The 16940-nt window shown below is 37.1% G+C and overlaps 1 protein-coding gene and 1 long non-coding RNA gene across 5 annotated transcripts; one reads left to right on the plus strand and one right to left on the minus strand.

Moving 5' to 3' along the window:
- Positions 1-2750: 2750 nt before the first annotated feature.
- Positions 2751-16138, minus strand: LOC111255192 (EF-hand calcium-binding domain-containing protein 4B-like; the record flags this gene model as incomplete). 4 transcript variants are annotated; one of them, XR_015318227.1, is given in 10 exon segments in its annotated part: positions 3300-3439; positions 3969-4045; positions 6827-7196; positions 7537-7641; positions 8867-8947; positions 9956-10071; positions 10373-10583; positions 12227-12356; positions 12981-13097; positions 15960-16138. XR_015318227.1 is itself a non-coding variant. In XM_022816875.2 (9 exon segments), coding segments are annotated over 9 exon segments (1101 nt in total), but the record flags the coding sequence as incomplete, so codon positions are not given.
- On the plus strand, positions 8970-16437 carry LOC147754108 (uncharacterized). The gene is made up of 2 exons (XR_015318228.1): positions 8970-9223; positions 9918-16437. It is a non-coding gene; the product is annotated as an uncharacterized LOC147754108 (long non-coding RNA).
- The last annotated feature ends 503 nt before the right edge of the window (positions 16438-16940 follow it).

Below are 16940 nucleotides of genomic sequence, written 5' to 3' on the forward strand. Positions count from 1 at the left end.
ATCAAGCATTGGCAATATCATATAGTTGAACGTATCTATTTTGCAACAAAGATAAGAAGCCGTTCCCAAACACTCCCAAAATATAAGAACCTGTTTCTTTCAACAACAGAGTTCATACAGGTGCGGTATAATTTTCTGTCCATGTCCTATTTGTTGACTCAGCATGAACGCGTCAGGAGGGTACGCGTACCGTTGGTAGTATGGCGGTTATAGCTGGCAAATGTCGCTTTACTTCGCTCTTTTGTTACAGATCCCACACAATCATCGATTATAGCAATTTTTTCGATGAGAACTTAAGAAAAGATACTGTGTGATTTATAGAAAGGAGATGGGCAGGGGAGAGAGTTATTATTAGCTTTTGACATACAAAAACTAAAACTAGGTTAGGACACACAGATTTCTTATAAAGAAAAAGTTTCATATGTTGTCTTGGCCGACGGCTCACTTAACCGCTAGTGTTCCTAAGTACATTCAAGTCTCACTCGAGCATTTGGCACTACCTTTACAAGGAAAAACATGTAAGCGATCTTTATTAAATGATTTTGAACGAAAATCATTCTAGCCTAAAACAAACGCACACTCCTTCGTATAATAAATAAGTAAGTAAGTAAGTATTCCTCTGCAGTGAAAATGCGACAAAATCTTGCCCACACATCTAAGTAGAGTATCGCAGATCTATCAAAACTAACAAATCAATATTGTGTTCAATAATTCGTTGTCTCCGACTCACAATCGTATATTGATATAAACATAAGTAATACGGTAAAATTATTCTTACTGGAACATGTGCAGTATATTTATTAAACAAATGTTGCGATGCAAATCGAATTAACTTGCATTAACTTTTTAATTAATATAAGTTAAATAGATTGCAGTATCATTCTTTCTAAAGCGTTTCTTTTACATTTCTTCTTTTTGGAACGATCACTAAGAGATGATTGGCGACTTGTTTTTATACCTAACCAATGCTTGCAACGACTTCCTTTATTTTCTAGCACCGATAAGCATGGTGCATGCAGCGCACAAGGAGAAGATTGAATATATAGTGAGTAGAAAATTACAGTTAGGCCTTTTCATCGATATCAACGTAGGCTGAAGTCGATACTAATTAACACACGAAAAGCCTTAGAAGTAAAAAAACAATGATTAATCGCTTCAATTTTATTTAGATGGTTAATAAGAACACATACATATAATAGTGCATGCTTTGGATTACGCAAATGGAAGTGTAGGTGCTACGAAACGCTTTTTTTGTAGGGCGCCGTACAGCACTGATAAACTCAATTGGAATGTGGGAAGGTTAACAGCATCAAATTCTGCAATTAAGATAAGAACGGATGTCCCATATCGGAGAACTAGGTGTTCTTTCCTGTGAGACAGAGATAGATAGAAAAAAACATCGAACGAACGTTCCGCTGGGCCAAATTAAAAAGCGCCTTCACGCCAACATTGTGTTTGACCGGCTGGATATAGCATTGGATCAAGGGGAGTTACCTCAGTTCTAAATTATGTAGTAACAGAAAATCAGTGTTTAATGCGAGATTCAGAAATACTTTTGCTGAAGTTTGGAAGTCATTCGACATTTTAATTTAGTTTCGTAATTTTCCCTGAAGTTATACTCAAGGTACGATTGCAATTAAAGGAACAATAAACGATCTGCATATATATATATGGATTCAACCTGTTTTTGTTTTCTAAGCCTCAACGGCATCTAAAGTGCTCAAGTTATTTCATGGTCGTTCTGTCTAATTTAAAAAAATCAACTGCCTAAATCTCTTTTATTTTTGCGGCTAAGACAGAGAATTAGAATTATCGTCAAACCTTGATATAATAAACTGCATCATGGTTATTTATTAGTTCAGCAGTGTTTGTTTCACTTGATGCGGAGACCTCAAAAAATCCCACATGGGGTGGCCGAACTGAAGGCAATTACACAATGCCCCTTGAGATTCGGTACACTTGTCACTGGTGCTTCTTTTCTAGCAGATTTTGACAAACTCATATTTAGAGACAAGCGAAGAGAATCAAAATTTCAAGCCAGTTCTGAGTGAGCCTCAAAAATTAAACTATCCAGAATTAGGTATGTAGGTTCCCTTCGAATGCTTATCTTTCCCTACTGCAGGACTAGCTGCCTCCTTAGCTACTTCCTTAGCTCCTCCCCTTATTTGAACGATTAAATAGCTTCCTTAAATCGCAGTCCTTTGAAAATATCTGGTTCTATATGTTGTAGGGTGGAGCAACTGGAAATTTAGTGTCAAATATTTAAGATGTAGCATATGATGTGGATCCTGTAAGAAACGAGAGACTTATTTTTGACCCGCGAAAGTAGATATGTAAAGTTGTATTTCAAGGCTGAGAACAAACAAAACGTTAAATAGAATTAGTTTGCAAAACTCCAAAAGGTAACAAGTCCGCTAGTGCTACTAAAAATAGAAGTCAAATATTGGCGCCTAGGAATTTTGATGGAATCCTAAAATATTATGATATAGAACTATTTACAGACTAAATACCTCTTACAGAGCTTAAATCGCAAAAAAGCTCAGTACCATCATGAACCGAGGGTCGATTAGGAAAAATAAATTCCTTCACACTACCCTTGTAAAATACTAAGCTTGTTGTAAGTAACCTTCTAATAAAAATCCTCGTCTGTTTTTATTGGACAAAAATTACTCCTAAGCAACTTGACTTCCCTTATATTGTCACGTACACGACCGCGACGATACCAAAACAACAACTAATAAGAGCGTGAGCACATTTTAAGCTGAAACATAACTTTCAGCGCGTATATTTTAGTCACTTTGATCGTAAGTTTGTCATTACACCATTAATTGCCACCAGCAAAAAATATGTTTCAATATTGCATAAACTTCACACTCTCTAAATATTGTATATTAGCATGCTTTTTATGATCCCTACACCTGGTTTCAAAATTAAACGGTACCTGTAGCGACCTCCACCGTCACTTTTTTCTTTAGCTCCTAAACAATGAAAAATGATTTTGGAAAATTTAAAAACTAATCAAAACGTTTCCTAAAGAACTACATGATAAACAATCAAATTTGATATTTCCGATAAAGCAGTATAGCTGTTCAGTCCTCTGTATGTTGATCCTGTTACGGACTGTCGACGTCGCGTAGTTCAGCACACGCAAACCAAACACATCTTTAAACTCATGCTTTGATGCTTTTCTAAATGTTGAATTTCTGCTCTTTATATTTACTGTAATTACTAGAAGCCTTCATAGCCATAGTGTTGATTAATTTAGGGTCCCCAATACCTAACTGCCATAAGCCGAAAAGTTGAGGGAAACATGTGCTGGATTTTAATTGTATCGTTGGCTTGGCTTACATCCATTTAACAGCAGCGTTTATCTGAAGCCAGGTCGCTTTGGAGATTTACGGCTTTTTCAATCTCCTCGTCCTCTTTAACGCGAAGAAGGCTGTCGGTGAAATATGCATAGTCAATTTCGTAAAAAGATAAGTGTACACATTAGTGTACGCGATGATGATTTACCGTTGTCTAAAGTTCTTGCGTTTGTACGTGCGATAATCTATAGTTGATTGTCATTTTCTTTCATAAGTTTTTCCATAAGGTTTGACTTACTTGATGTAAAAGGGATCTACGATCTAGTTTTGTATGAACTTCATCAAGTGAAGCGTGGTATATGTAAGGATTTGCCATATTCATATTGTTATTAGTTCGATCGATGGGACTATTCAACCCGCTCGCAGCTTTTCGGGATAATGCTTGTACGTTAAAAAAAGTAACGTTAATTTCTAAAATTACCGAAGCAATTGTTTAGGATAAACTACTACAAAAGCACGTCATTTGTTATGAATGCCAACTAGAAATTGGATATTTCTATTAGACACTTTTCTTTGGTTCGGTAGGTCAGCACGGTTGAATTGCCCCCCATACCCTAGTAATTGATTAAATGAGGGAAAATTTGTATATAGTGGTAAAATGACCTGGCTAGATGCTCCATAGCTGGTTCGATTCCTTGTCCGGTTCTTGCGCTAATCTCGTGAAAGATGGCTTCATATTCCTGGTCATAAAGGAGTGAGAAACAATTATGGTTACGGCATAAAGGTAACAATAAAGCATGCTTCGAATGTAACGGTGATTGATAAACAATGTGTGCTTTGCTGATATAATGAATTCTTGAATTAGAAGTGTGCAAATAATTATGACAGTTCCTATTACTCTTTAATAATGAAGACCCGTCTTTTATTATTGTTCCTAATTGTGTAGGCTTGAAAGTAACGTGGCATATTAAAATTTTGTGATTTTGCAGAAGAAAAAGCTTAAAACAGAAAAAGCGGAAAGGCATTACTTAACGGTATGAGCATAGACATATGGGCAGCTAATAATAGGCTTGTGTATATGTAGATAAATGAAAATAATCGCCCATATTTGTAGCTATGAAAAAATATGTTAGGAGAAACGTAAAAAAAATAATAAAAAATACCTAAATATACCTAAAGCTTAGTTTTTACTTAAAAGTCGATTTCAATATACTTTCAGCCACATACACTTTTGTTTGTTTTTTTTTTTGAAAAGATGTTAATGATAAGGATATCGAAGCTTGCGAAATCATGGAAGATGGTTCTATCATTCTAAGGGAGACCAGTGGCACAAAACAGTTTTTCAAGAAAATATTAGTGCAAAAGGCTTAGCTGGAAATACGTTAACGCAACATTATCTCCTGCAGGATAAAAATTCAATTATAAAAACTGTAAATGTATTGTTGCGTTAGAAGTCACCCTACAATATTACAACGAAACTAAAAATGTTGAAGTTACAACGCTATTACCAATACCAATGACGATATTAATGGCTTATAACAATATACAATAAAAAACACTGCGGAATAAAGGCATACACTCGATAACTGCTATGGATAATACTGATACCAGATAGTTAGATAAACGTACAAATATGTACTAATGTTTTTACATATTTTTGACAAAGCACAGCATTTCACTTAAAAACGTTTCCAGTCGTCTTCACCTTATTTTTTGGCATGGTATTACACTAGTTCTCCATGAAGCTCTGTCCACGCTTTCGGTTTGTTGATCTATGCACCTGTATAAAAAATTTTTGACGACCTATTTTGCTATATAAAGAACCGAATAATTTGACATTAAGTAGAATCAAAGGGAACAACGCAGACGGCAATCTTACGGAGAAAATTAGGCCTAGATAATGGGTGAGATGGGACATTTTGACAAAAAGTCCAGTATAGTTTTGGTTGGTGTGTCTAAAGACTCTGTTTCGATAGACAGCGTTATCTAACTTGGTCTTTGATTCTATAGGCTTTTGATTGGAAGTTATTTTGAGTTAAATTTTCTCTTCATATTCTCGATCACACCGTTAATTTGGTGGTGATGAAGTCATTTACTATATATCATGTTTGTACTATTCTAATTGCACTAAGTTCACAGCATAACCTCTAAGGGAAATATTCAGTATCACACATTAACTTGCGAGGGGTCTCTCAGGAACTTTTTTTTTATCGTTTTCTTGCTGGGTATCTATCTTGCGTTTCCAATTGTGTACGTACGTCTATTTTATTTGTAGGAAATTGTTCAAATGAAATGGTTCGGTTTTGAGAGGGGTACTTACACTTCGAAATGTCAACATATGCCTGGGTGCAAGTACATTAAACGGGTTCATCAAACAGACCGGAAACGTTTCCGTTTTTTCTAACGGAGGATACGGATTTCCATATATAAGTGGTATTATCAATGCCATAGATGCCGTTACAAGCTATCCGAGTCGTAGGGCTCTTCGTAAAAGGTGTCTTCTTAAAAAGAATGCACCGTTCTCAATAATAACGCTTAACAACGGTCAAGGACTCATGCACTCAATACATCCCCTACGTAGCGTCTTGCTTTTGGGATTAAATTAGGGTAAAAAACGGGACATAATTATGATAAGGACGAGATCCTGACACATTGTTGAAACTTAAAAAGATGTAAATGAACTGAGAGGTAAGTTTATAAGCTAAGCAATGCAAAAGACTATTAATGTTTACATGGGTAAAGAGCCAAAATACAGATCCGACAGCGGTTAAACTGAAACATGTGCTTTGGAGCACTCTACTTTTAGTTTCACAACAACTACAAATGAAATTCTTCTTGACATATCAGAGCATAATTCATTTTATTCTGACATTGGCGGTAACGCGCGTACTTATCGATGACCAAATTGAGCCGAAGCAATAACACGTTAACTTAAAAACTTTTCAAGGAAGTCATTGCCGCAGTTATGAATACTAAAGGCTCTCCGACAGTTAGGTTTGAACTCAAAACGCAGGCTTTTTATAGATCTTTTTGCATCAAGTTTTCGTGCTCTTTAAGAAACATTTTATATAAACCGGGCTTCACTTTATATTTACCTAGACCCGATCGCTCGGCTGATCGTTGTGACCAGTTCTGCGCTTCCTACAATGATGGTTCTTTCTCTTCATTAAAACGAAGATTTGGCCTTAAACCAATCAGGCCATTTCTATTAGACCTCTCTGGGTCGAAACCGCGGCTCCCCCGTGGCCTACCCTCAAATTTGGACAGAATTAACTACTGCATTTTCATTGTCGCATCAAATTTATTTTGAATAATAACGGATATGTAAAAATACAAGAAGACAATATTTTGTCGACACAGAAATACTGTTGTGCTCTTTACTACGTCATCATTATTTGTCTTGTGCCGGAATGGGATAGCATTTATTTTACTGGGACAATATGGAGTGACTTATTAATATTTTTTGGACAGATAGAAACAACTGTATGAGTGCCAAAAGAATCGGCAAAAAAATATCTTGCCTTGATGCGTTTCCAGAACGGTTCATAAGATGGATGTATCACTGGAATCAGTATATTTGGTTACAGTCATAAATTGCTATAGATTATTATGGTTCCCTTGTTTATAAATATTGTTGATTTAATGGCACTTTTTGTAAAAATAATAGAAATGCTTATTAAGTAAATCAGTAAACGTATTTTAAATCAATGTAGTATTGCCCTTTGTCGCTAGGAACTTTCTGGACCACCACGTTGAGTCATTACTACGACCGTAACGGTGAAGAGCTAGTGTAGATTCCTTGTCAAATTTTCCCATCGCAGTCTTGTTTCAACAACCTTCGACCTCCTTATTTTATTTACTACGTCTATTATATCCGTGAAGCTGTAAAAACTTAAAGCACGACAAGATTCGACAAGCTCTAATCAGATTTGAACAACAAGTCAAAGTGTCTACTCCCATAGCAGGTTTAAAGTCATATTTCATAAATACCCTAGAGGGTGGAAATAAGTGCACATTATATCCAACATGGACTGCTTTAAAATTGGTTATAAATAGTTGGATTATGCATCAAGCATTTTTTCTTTATATACCACCAATTTTCGGGACATACTAATATGCAAAACATCGGCAGCGGATCGCACTTAGATGAAATGAAGATCCCAATAACCTCGGAGGTAACAAAATTTAATATTTACTCGATTAAGAATGTGTGTGCTATGTGTCTACTTACATGAGCAAGCTTTTGTCCCGTTGAAAAGGACACCATACGAAGGGCAGTATCCATATCCGCCTTGTTTCCCACTATCATTAAGGTTACTTTATCCGTAGTTCCATCCTAACAAACAATCGTCAAAAATATCTGTAGGTTAAAAAGTGAACTGCGCACGCTTTGGGTCATATAATAAACCGTTGCTGAAAGAACGTCATAGATCTAGTCAAATTGAAGCGGGTACTATTATCCATTAGGCTGACGTATTCTGTTTAGAAAGCACCCTAGCCCAACAATGCGTTGGTCATATTTTGATAAACAAGCGGCATGTTTACCATGGTATTTTGTGGCTTGAAAAATCATGCTATATAATTAGTTACAAGCTTGCCACAGCCTTCACCTTGACTATAACGGGTTGTTCAGTTTCGAATGGAACACTATAATCTATTGAATATCACGGAGGAACCGCACAAAATGGCATGATATTATATGATCTAGCTGCTGTGGGTGATTGTGTCAACGACAGTCTAACATACCTAAATAACAACTGCACCTGGAAAATGACAAAAAAGCATCTGTTTCATCAGCTGGAACTACCTGGCCTTTTATAACCAAATACTTATTATCAACTGTTCAAGCCAATCACTGTTAGTGATTTATTTACGGGGCTCTTGGACGATCCTGATTAAAAATGTAGTATTTAGGCTTTCCGTCCACTTCTTGGACCGTAATCGTCTGTCCGCTGCGAAGTGCATTTTCTTGAATGCTAATAAAGCTTTGACACTTACTGTGATTTAGATGAAAGCGCATTTCACATATGAGCTGAATAGATTAATTAGCTCAACCTCAACCATACCACAAAAGCTGCGACCAAACCTATTCTACATCGTCTTAATAAAGCCCATGTGGTCTTTGGTGTAGATCACCAAACTTTAACAAATGAGATTCATGACCAGGGAACTTCTGTAGAGGGTAATAGATTCTCAATGACAAAGCATCCACAAATCACGCTAGTAATTATTAATGGTCGTAAACCACCGAGCTCGGTAATTGTTTTTGTTTTTACACCATCATAGAGCAGAGTACTAGAATAGCTACAACAGTAATTGTAATCGAACGATCAGCATTTGTTAATCAAACCTTCTAGTCGAGGAAAATGCTCAAACCTTCAAATGTTTATTTACAGTTAAGTAATATGTAGCTTATTATATAAAATGTCTCGCAATACGGCTACAGGTAAACATTCGATTATCTTGATTAGGCATAATAGCAACTAACCACTATCCAAGACTTGATCGGATACTTTGCTTTATGCATTATACTTGATAATATATTTTGTTCGCTGACCTACCTGCAAGGTGCTGATCCACGCGCGTACATTTTTAAACGACTCCTCAGATGTAACATCGTACACAATAATAACACCGTCAGCCTAAAGGTTGTAAAGGGAGTGAATGAGTTGGCAAGTGAGGAGCTTCTTCAATAGGGAGCTAATACTACATTAACCATGACCATCTTCTGACATTTAGATGGTAGCTTATTTATCCCGCTGTTAAAGGTATGGAATAGAGCGGTGTCGTATGACTGATAATCTTTGTTGTTTAATGCACATCTTGTTCGTCGCCTTAAATGGTTACACTGCTTCAGTGATAAAAGTTGGGGTTCTCGAAAAGTGTAAACGCACCGCAATAGAAGCTATCCGCGCAAAGTACGTATAACGATCTAGTCAAATAGCACCCTAATTGCTTTTGGTGATCATACTGGCCTTTCGCTGCGCTATAGTAAAAAGTTCAAAATTAAGGCCTATGCGTGAGTTTCTAGCACAACAGATAGGTCCTTTGCGGCCTGTAAGGCTTGCTTTTTGAATTATAGATTATTTTTCGTATAGACGATAAAGTTGTATCCAGTAGCGTTCTTAAGTTCATTGTTCCTTTAAAAGAGTTCTCTTTGCTACACATTATGATAAATAGCAAAGAAAAACCTTTTAAAGGAACAACATATATATATATATATCCTTTATAGGTGTAATGGTACGTACTCTTTCGCCTTCCGCTCCAAAAATGTTTTGGAGCTGTACGAAACTTTTTTTGCAGATTGTGACGTTATTGCGCCAAATATTGCTAGCAGCATATTACGTAATATATAAAATTATGTGTTAAACACTTATGAAACGACAAAAAAAGCGAAAAAAAATATTCGCTAATCAATAAATCGTCTTACCGATAAGAGAGTGTCCCGCTATTACAATTCCTTACTTCAGAACGTATTAATATATATTCTCAACCTGTATGTGCCCTTTTAAAGACACCAAAATACCACACAGTTTTCGGCTATAAAGAAAGTTACATGTTACATTATATTATGGATGCTTATTAAGCTGTGTTGCATTGTTTGTTTTGCAGGCTATTTGTAGTCATTGGAATATTGGTTCTATTCTGACCTTGCGAAAATACTGTTGGGTTATTGCACGAAATTTTTCTTGCCCTGCGGTGTCCCACAACTGCAATGCCACAGAACGTCCTTCTACAATTACCGATTTCACCTGGAAATCAACCCCTGGGAACACGATTATCTAAATCAGCTAATTTGTAAAACGATAACTATCTACATCTTAACCTGACTCTGCAATCGTAATAACAATATATAGAAATGACAAAATACGTAAGTAGAAGGCCAAGATATATAATACATTATTTCATTTTGTCGAATGGGCTCGTCGTCAGCTGCGTGTGAGATAACACGCGTTGTTTCGTCGGTATGTAGAGGCTGTCCTAGAAGTTCAATGGTTCAGAATGTTCAATAGCCTGGTACGGGTAATAAATTTGCCAAAGGAAAATTTCACAAAATTCAAGCATACCTATTGTAGCATTAAAGGATGATACAAAGTGACCTCGGCAAAAACGGTTGATCAAAGAAGATTTTCCGACAGCGGAGTCTCCTACAATGACAACTTTGAACAGGCGTTCTGGATGCACTAGAGTACGTCGCAACCGTGAATTAGAAGCTGTTGTTGAAGGCTCCTGAACACGCGCAGCTTGATTCAATGAACTACTGTGTGTGTCCATTGCCTGAAATTGTCACTGCTAATAATGGCATCATTCTATGCAACGCGCAGGATTTTTCTGACCGCCTGAATATTCCTTCTTTTTTTAGAGCTGAGCGCTTCTCGCTTAAGGTAATTTTCTAAAATAAGATGCTCAAAAGTATATCCTAATGTAGTTCGAATCTCCGCAGCTAATTACGATACGTATATATAAAATAGTTATTCTTCTGTGTAAGCACATTGGGCCATTTGGCCGCCAATTCGGCGGCTATAACAAGAATAAGGTTACAACAATAGGCTGTGCCACATAAGTTGGTGACGTGGTCTCGTGGACGGCCCACAGCACCTAGTAGAGATAGAATGTATCATGCACACGTGATAGGCCCCGACTGCTTCGCAAATGCTTAGTTCACGACGCAACACAGGGAAAAAAAATATACGAAATAGCTCAATTCAAACAATCGGGAGCGCATATAGCTGCCTCGGCGCAGTAGGTTATTATTTCATGCACCGTGACGATATTTCGGAATCAATCAGGGGTTGCAAGGCTGCTGCTTAGTCTTTTAAGATGGGACTTATCCTGTCTCACAGATTATCATTCTCTCGGTAGGAAATTTTAGGTTAGTTTTTCGGAACAGGTATCGTTTAAATGTACAGAAGCGAAATAATTATCCATTCATTTACAAGGAATTTTGAAGCTAGGCTTGGTTTACCTGTTCTATTATCTATAGCAAAACGTGGCACGTGTCAATCAACTCTATGAGTCATATTTGGAAGACAAGATTTCTACTACAATTTAATTAAATCGCCAATAGATCTACTTTGTTGATTAACTGTCTACGCATTTTCTCCTTGAACCGGGTGAACATATTTACTTTAGACGGTTTGAGTGGAACGAATGCTTATTTCTTGGTTGAAATCTAGAATATCACATTGCTAAAACTGATCCTACTGATTTTAAAATAGTCCGTCGTGAATTTACCATTTTTTTTCCTCAAGATCTAAGTGAAAGTTTTTATGCAAAAATGCACCCGGACTTAATAAAGAATCGACAAGTAAAATAGGTATGACGCCAAAATACCACGAGACGGTCGACCTGTTCTAAAAAAAAATGGGAAATCTGCGAATGGTAATAATTTCTTTGTTGGCGATAGCAAATAAGCAAGTAAGATAAACAAGTTCGATACCTAAGATCAAATAGCCATTGTTTTCCCAACATCAGCGTAGTATCGAAATTTACCGGTCACTAGGGTACAACGCTTTAGTACAAGTGGCATAATAGTCAAAATGCAAACATTAAAATTTTCAAGTCAAGGACTATTGTTTAACACGCGAATTGTCAACATTTTAATATATGTCGCCGTACAAAATGTTAATTAGGCTTTTAAGAATGCCAACTGCTGCAATAGCCACGACATTAACCAAGCCTTTTTCCGTGCTCGAAATCCTAATAGTCAGACTTTTCGTGCAAAAACAAACCGGTAAAAAGTAAATAGATACAATAATCTTATTGAATAATATTTGCACACGCTAGGAACAGTAAAAACAACACACAGTATTGACACAAGGTATGCTAGGTACCACCCAATAGTACAATATTAACTGAGATCCGCATGTGAAAGCAAAAACGTTCATTAGCGTGTATCAAGTCGGCGTGTCTTGGCGTACCTTTTCGTCGACGTTGCTTTCTGAATATAGTCCAAAGCAATGGTCCGTGACATTCTCTCGTTCTGTTTCGTAATTGACGGTTTTTTGAACAAGGGTTGGGGAACCCGTTAAACTGCTCCGGCCGCTAGATCTGTGCAAACGCATTTAGTTTTGTAGATATTGCAATAGTGTATCGATTATCTGTTGATTAGTAAATAAAAAAAAAATATGAAAAAATAGGTTCAGTCTCTGGAGGATATCGGTTGGACGCATAAACGGATTTTTTTCGCCCTTTAGTCGAATTTGGAAAGTGGCAGCAGTAGGCGAACGTTTGTCTGCATAACAAAGACGTCAAGGGGGTAAAATTTACCTGTCTTGTCTGATAGTACTTTCTGACACCCGATCATATTCTTCTTACTTGCCATAAAAGAAGCTGAAATCAGCTCTGCCATTGTTATTATCATCGATATCATCCAGGAAACTATAGCTCAAAACTTCAAGTTTGCTTTTCTTCTAGTAATTATGAGCCAATTAAGGGCAAAACTGCAAGTTATATGTCTCGTCCGTTCAACTCAAGACCCAAGCGACCTGTCTGTGAAGAGCGTCAAATGATGTCTCTTTTTTGTTTGCTGGCCAGTATCGTCGTTCTAGATCAACCAGTTGAAAATTTCTCGAACAAGATACATAGGGCTCGTGTTTAACGATAATATTTGTAAAAAAAAAACTGCATGAACATAGTAAAGAATTATCTATAGTTCTGCGAATAGAATGTTACCTCGAGTCTCTTCCATTGAGAAGGAAAGATGAAATATCCAAGGAAACTTCTTGGACTTCTGCGTCTGCATCCGTGCCCGCCGAATGGAAGCTCGTCGGACTTTTCCGACCACTGCCACTGCAAAGTCATTTCTGCCTTAACGATAAAAAATACTGTTCGGGCATTTGATGGCAAAGTAGACTGCAGTCTAAATGTTTGTTGCAATTTAGAAGAGGTGCTGTACTATGATGTTTGTAATAATATTAAATGAAAAACTATATGACGCAAGCGCACAGTATAAGCGTTCATATACTAAATTATAGAAGACTAAACAAAATATGACATAGGTGCTTTACTTTAGAGCTGGTTTTAGTGTAAGCAACGGCGTCTGCTACAATGAGCACATTCTAGTCAGCTTTGGATCGCACGCTCTTTATTACACTGATTTCGTTCTGTTACAGTGTGTCTCCTAGTGCATAGCTAAGCAGCGCATTACTTGCGTTATACTAGATGGCTGGTGTGTTGGATATACTATTTAAGCAAATATAATAACAACGACACTTGACTAACGAAATCACTGTTAAAAGCATATGAATACAAAAGTTAAATCAATCAGCGATAAGAAAGACAACGCCCAGCAGGTCCGCATCAACATAAATCGCGTCAGCTTAGAGGGTGCACTATATCGAAAGCCATCCGCAGCACACGCAAAGCAGACAATCTGGTTCCGCAATTCACTGTTGAAGGGGTACTGAGCAAGCTAATCAAGAGAAACTTCTTGTGTACGCGGATCACAACAGCTTTGGCATAATTGCGCTTGGCCAGCAAAGACCTAGGTAAAGGTCAATGAAATTTATCTATCATCTCTTCTATTAGCGAGCAAAGTTATTGTTCTCAATGGGCACAGCATTGGAATAAGCATTAAAACCGAGGTGGTTCCACTTATTTCACCGGACAGACTCAGCGTTGAGGTTTACCGTGTTTCAAAGAGTTGATCAGTTGCTTATGCTCAGTGATCGATTCCCGATATTTAAATAATCCCTCTGGTTACTGTTAGCAATTTCTTATTGATACCTTCTTTGTAGCTGACTTTTAAACAGAATTTTACGATCAATAACAACTTGTCCATTTATTGCATTCGACTCGTAGCTCGTATTTTAGCCTGGCACCGTCAGACTAAAAGCATATTTAGACCACCGCTTCTGAGAAGAAAAAATGTACAATCATTTTAATGAGCAATACAATTCACCTTTTTCAGCTCTTCCAGCTGCCCTCTGTTTTGTTCTGGATACCTCTGGCCAGAAGTTCGGCACTTCCGGCCATTCGCATAATATAGTTTTTTTGTTCGCACATTAACAGTCGCATTACGGTACGTAACTCTGATGTGGTAGCAACCATCTTCTTGACGTAACTTAAATTGGTCTTACGACCAATTTAAGACCAAGACGACCTAAACAAATTTCAAATCTATAGGAATTGAACAGTAATAAATTAGCCAACTTGTCTGGAACTGTGTCGCTGATATCCGTACGAACGATTCGACAAGCAGTCTGGGTGAAGTAGAGGGAATAGAGATATATTATATGCATACAGCGCCTAAATTGGGACAATTTTTGGTAACTTATTCGTCGTAACGGGCATGCGTTTATTCGTTATTTCTCGTAGCAGACTGGGGCCAGTTCTTTGTACAATAAATCTATAAACACGTCACTGTTTACGACCCAAAGAAGATAGAAGCAAATTTCGTGTTCTAAGTTTATGTCTTAAGAGCAGAGGCGAACGCCTCATTAAAGAAACATATTTGCCTGCTCGTGAGCTGTTGTGGAACAGTGAATAGTTGTAGTACAGGAAGCAAGACTATACGTCCTAGAACAAGATTGTGCGTCGGCTCACACAAGCTGACTAATGCAAGGTTGGCTACCTGAGATTACAGGCATGTTTTAGAATGAGTGCCTATGAAGGCCGAATAGCCTTAGTCTGAATTTATTGGACTACTGTATATGTAGTGTTATTTAGTGAAAATCCAGCAAACTTCATGTGATAACTCAATCCGACTCATACATTTGTGCGATTAAGAGAACGTACGAAAAATTACATAGGCGAATATTTGAAACAAGCCTGTGAATGTTTAAGACCTAATTTTAATTTTAAGCTGTGACTGCGGTGAATGGTAAGCAAAATCAACGAATGTGGCCATCGGAAATGAGACTTTTAGTATGCGTAAAAAAATTTGGTGAAATATCTGTTATTATATAGATACAGTTCTAGATGGAGATAGTTAGAAAAAGTCCTAAACAAATTTAGAGGTCGCACTTATATATAAAAGCAAAACAATTATTCTAAGCAAACTTTTAAGCATGTTAAATATGTTATACACGTAAATCACTTATGTTCCTTGTGAAAAAAAATATCGAGGTCATTTAATGTAAAACGTTTGAAAATATATATCAAGCTTTTCAGGTCTTACATCTTTATACGGTAGCCAGATATAGACTGATTCAAAGGGTAAGCTTTCTCTCTTGATGCAAATGAAGCGAAATTCACCTGAGGATCTATTGAGGTAGTATTTAAAATGCATATGACGAAAGTTGCGGATGTACAGCAAGTTACTCAAACGATGAAAAACGAGGATAGATTTGATATGATGGCTAGCTGAATCAGAAAGAGCTCGAGGCGGGTATGTATATTAAAGCCAAAAATTATAACACATTTTTAACATGGAACGAAGCGTGCGTTGTGGTGCATTGCAGGCGTTATAAACTAGCCAAATAATATGACATGCACATATTATTCTGTGTACCCTTCTGTCATTTACTAAAGAAATTCTAAACAAACTGTACCATATTGCATTTAATTGTTTTCACCTTTATAATAGACCTGGATTTTTACTGTACACACTTCCTCAAGACTAGCAAGCGTTCTCAGGCCGTCGACCTCTTTTTAATTATGCCAAAGCTGTCGAATCTGTCGTCAAGGACAAATAACTATTAGATAACTTACAGCGTTTCAAGATAGTCCGAAATTCGGCTACCTCTTCGATTCTTCAGAGAGTTTAAGTGGTTGGCTCGAAAACTAAAGGGAAAAGTGCCACTAGCGTTTGCCGCAAGAGAAACACCATCATCAGCGTCGATTGAGAAATAGTCTGATCGACGCTCGTCTGCGTCCACTACTGATATCTCCTGAAAGAGTAGTAAGCCGGAGTCAATGAGTAGGCATATAACTAACCTATGTGAGCATTTATGCGCTGTTTGGAATTAAATGTTTGTGCACCTGTAAATTTGCGAACGAATAAAACAGTTTTCTTATCGCGTTTCTTACGTATATCACATAATAACAAACCAACGTGCTCACGCTACAGTTCAATGTTGTAAGAGCTGTAAAAGGTATCTTAAAGTACCAATCACTCGTTAGATAACTAACCTTCTTACCAACATTAACTAACTTTATTGTTCCTCAAGCTAAAAAAAATGTAGATGATCTTCAAGTCATCTCTACTTGGCACCAGAGGGAACAAGTTAATTATGAACTTATATTATTTTAGTGGTCTATATAATAAGCACATTAACAGCAGCTCTTTATTATGGTTATTGGACAAATCACGCCACTTGAATAATGGCTTTCACGGAGAATTGTCCATGAAAACGTTGCATGTAGCCCTTAGGTGTAGACTTCCTCTAATGCCATTATCATCTTTCAGCTGCGAACTACCTTTTATCGAATATCAACAAAATGCATATATCGGATGGAAGTAGCCTGTGGAGGGTACTATTGCTTGCCTATTAGAGAACAATTCAGATAGAGGCTAAAGAAATAGATCAGTTTTGCTTAATCGCGTCTATGTGTCTCCCTACTTTATAAAGTAGTCGCACTTAGAAATTTAAGGACCACCAGACTTTGTAGAGGTTAGCATACAATAGGTAATGCCGATTTAATTATTTGGTCTTGATGATAATCGAAGTACAACTCTAGCGTAGCTATATG

Source organism: Varroa destructor, unplaced genomic scaffold (genome assembly GCF_002443255.2).
Source record: "Varroa destructor unplaced genomic scaffold, Vdes_3.0 BEIS01000958.1, whole genome shotgun sequence".
In the NCBI taxonomy this organism is placed as follows: Eukaryota; Metazoa; Arthropoda; class Arachnida; order Mesostigmata; family Varroidae; genus Varroa; species Varroa destructor.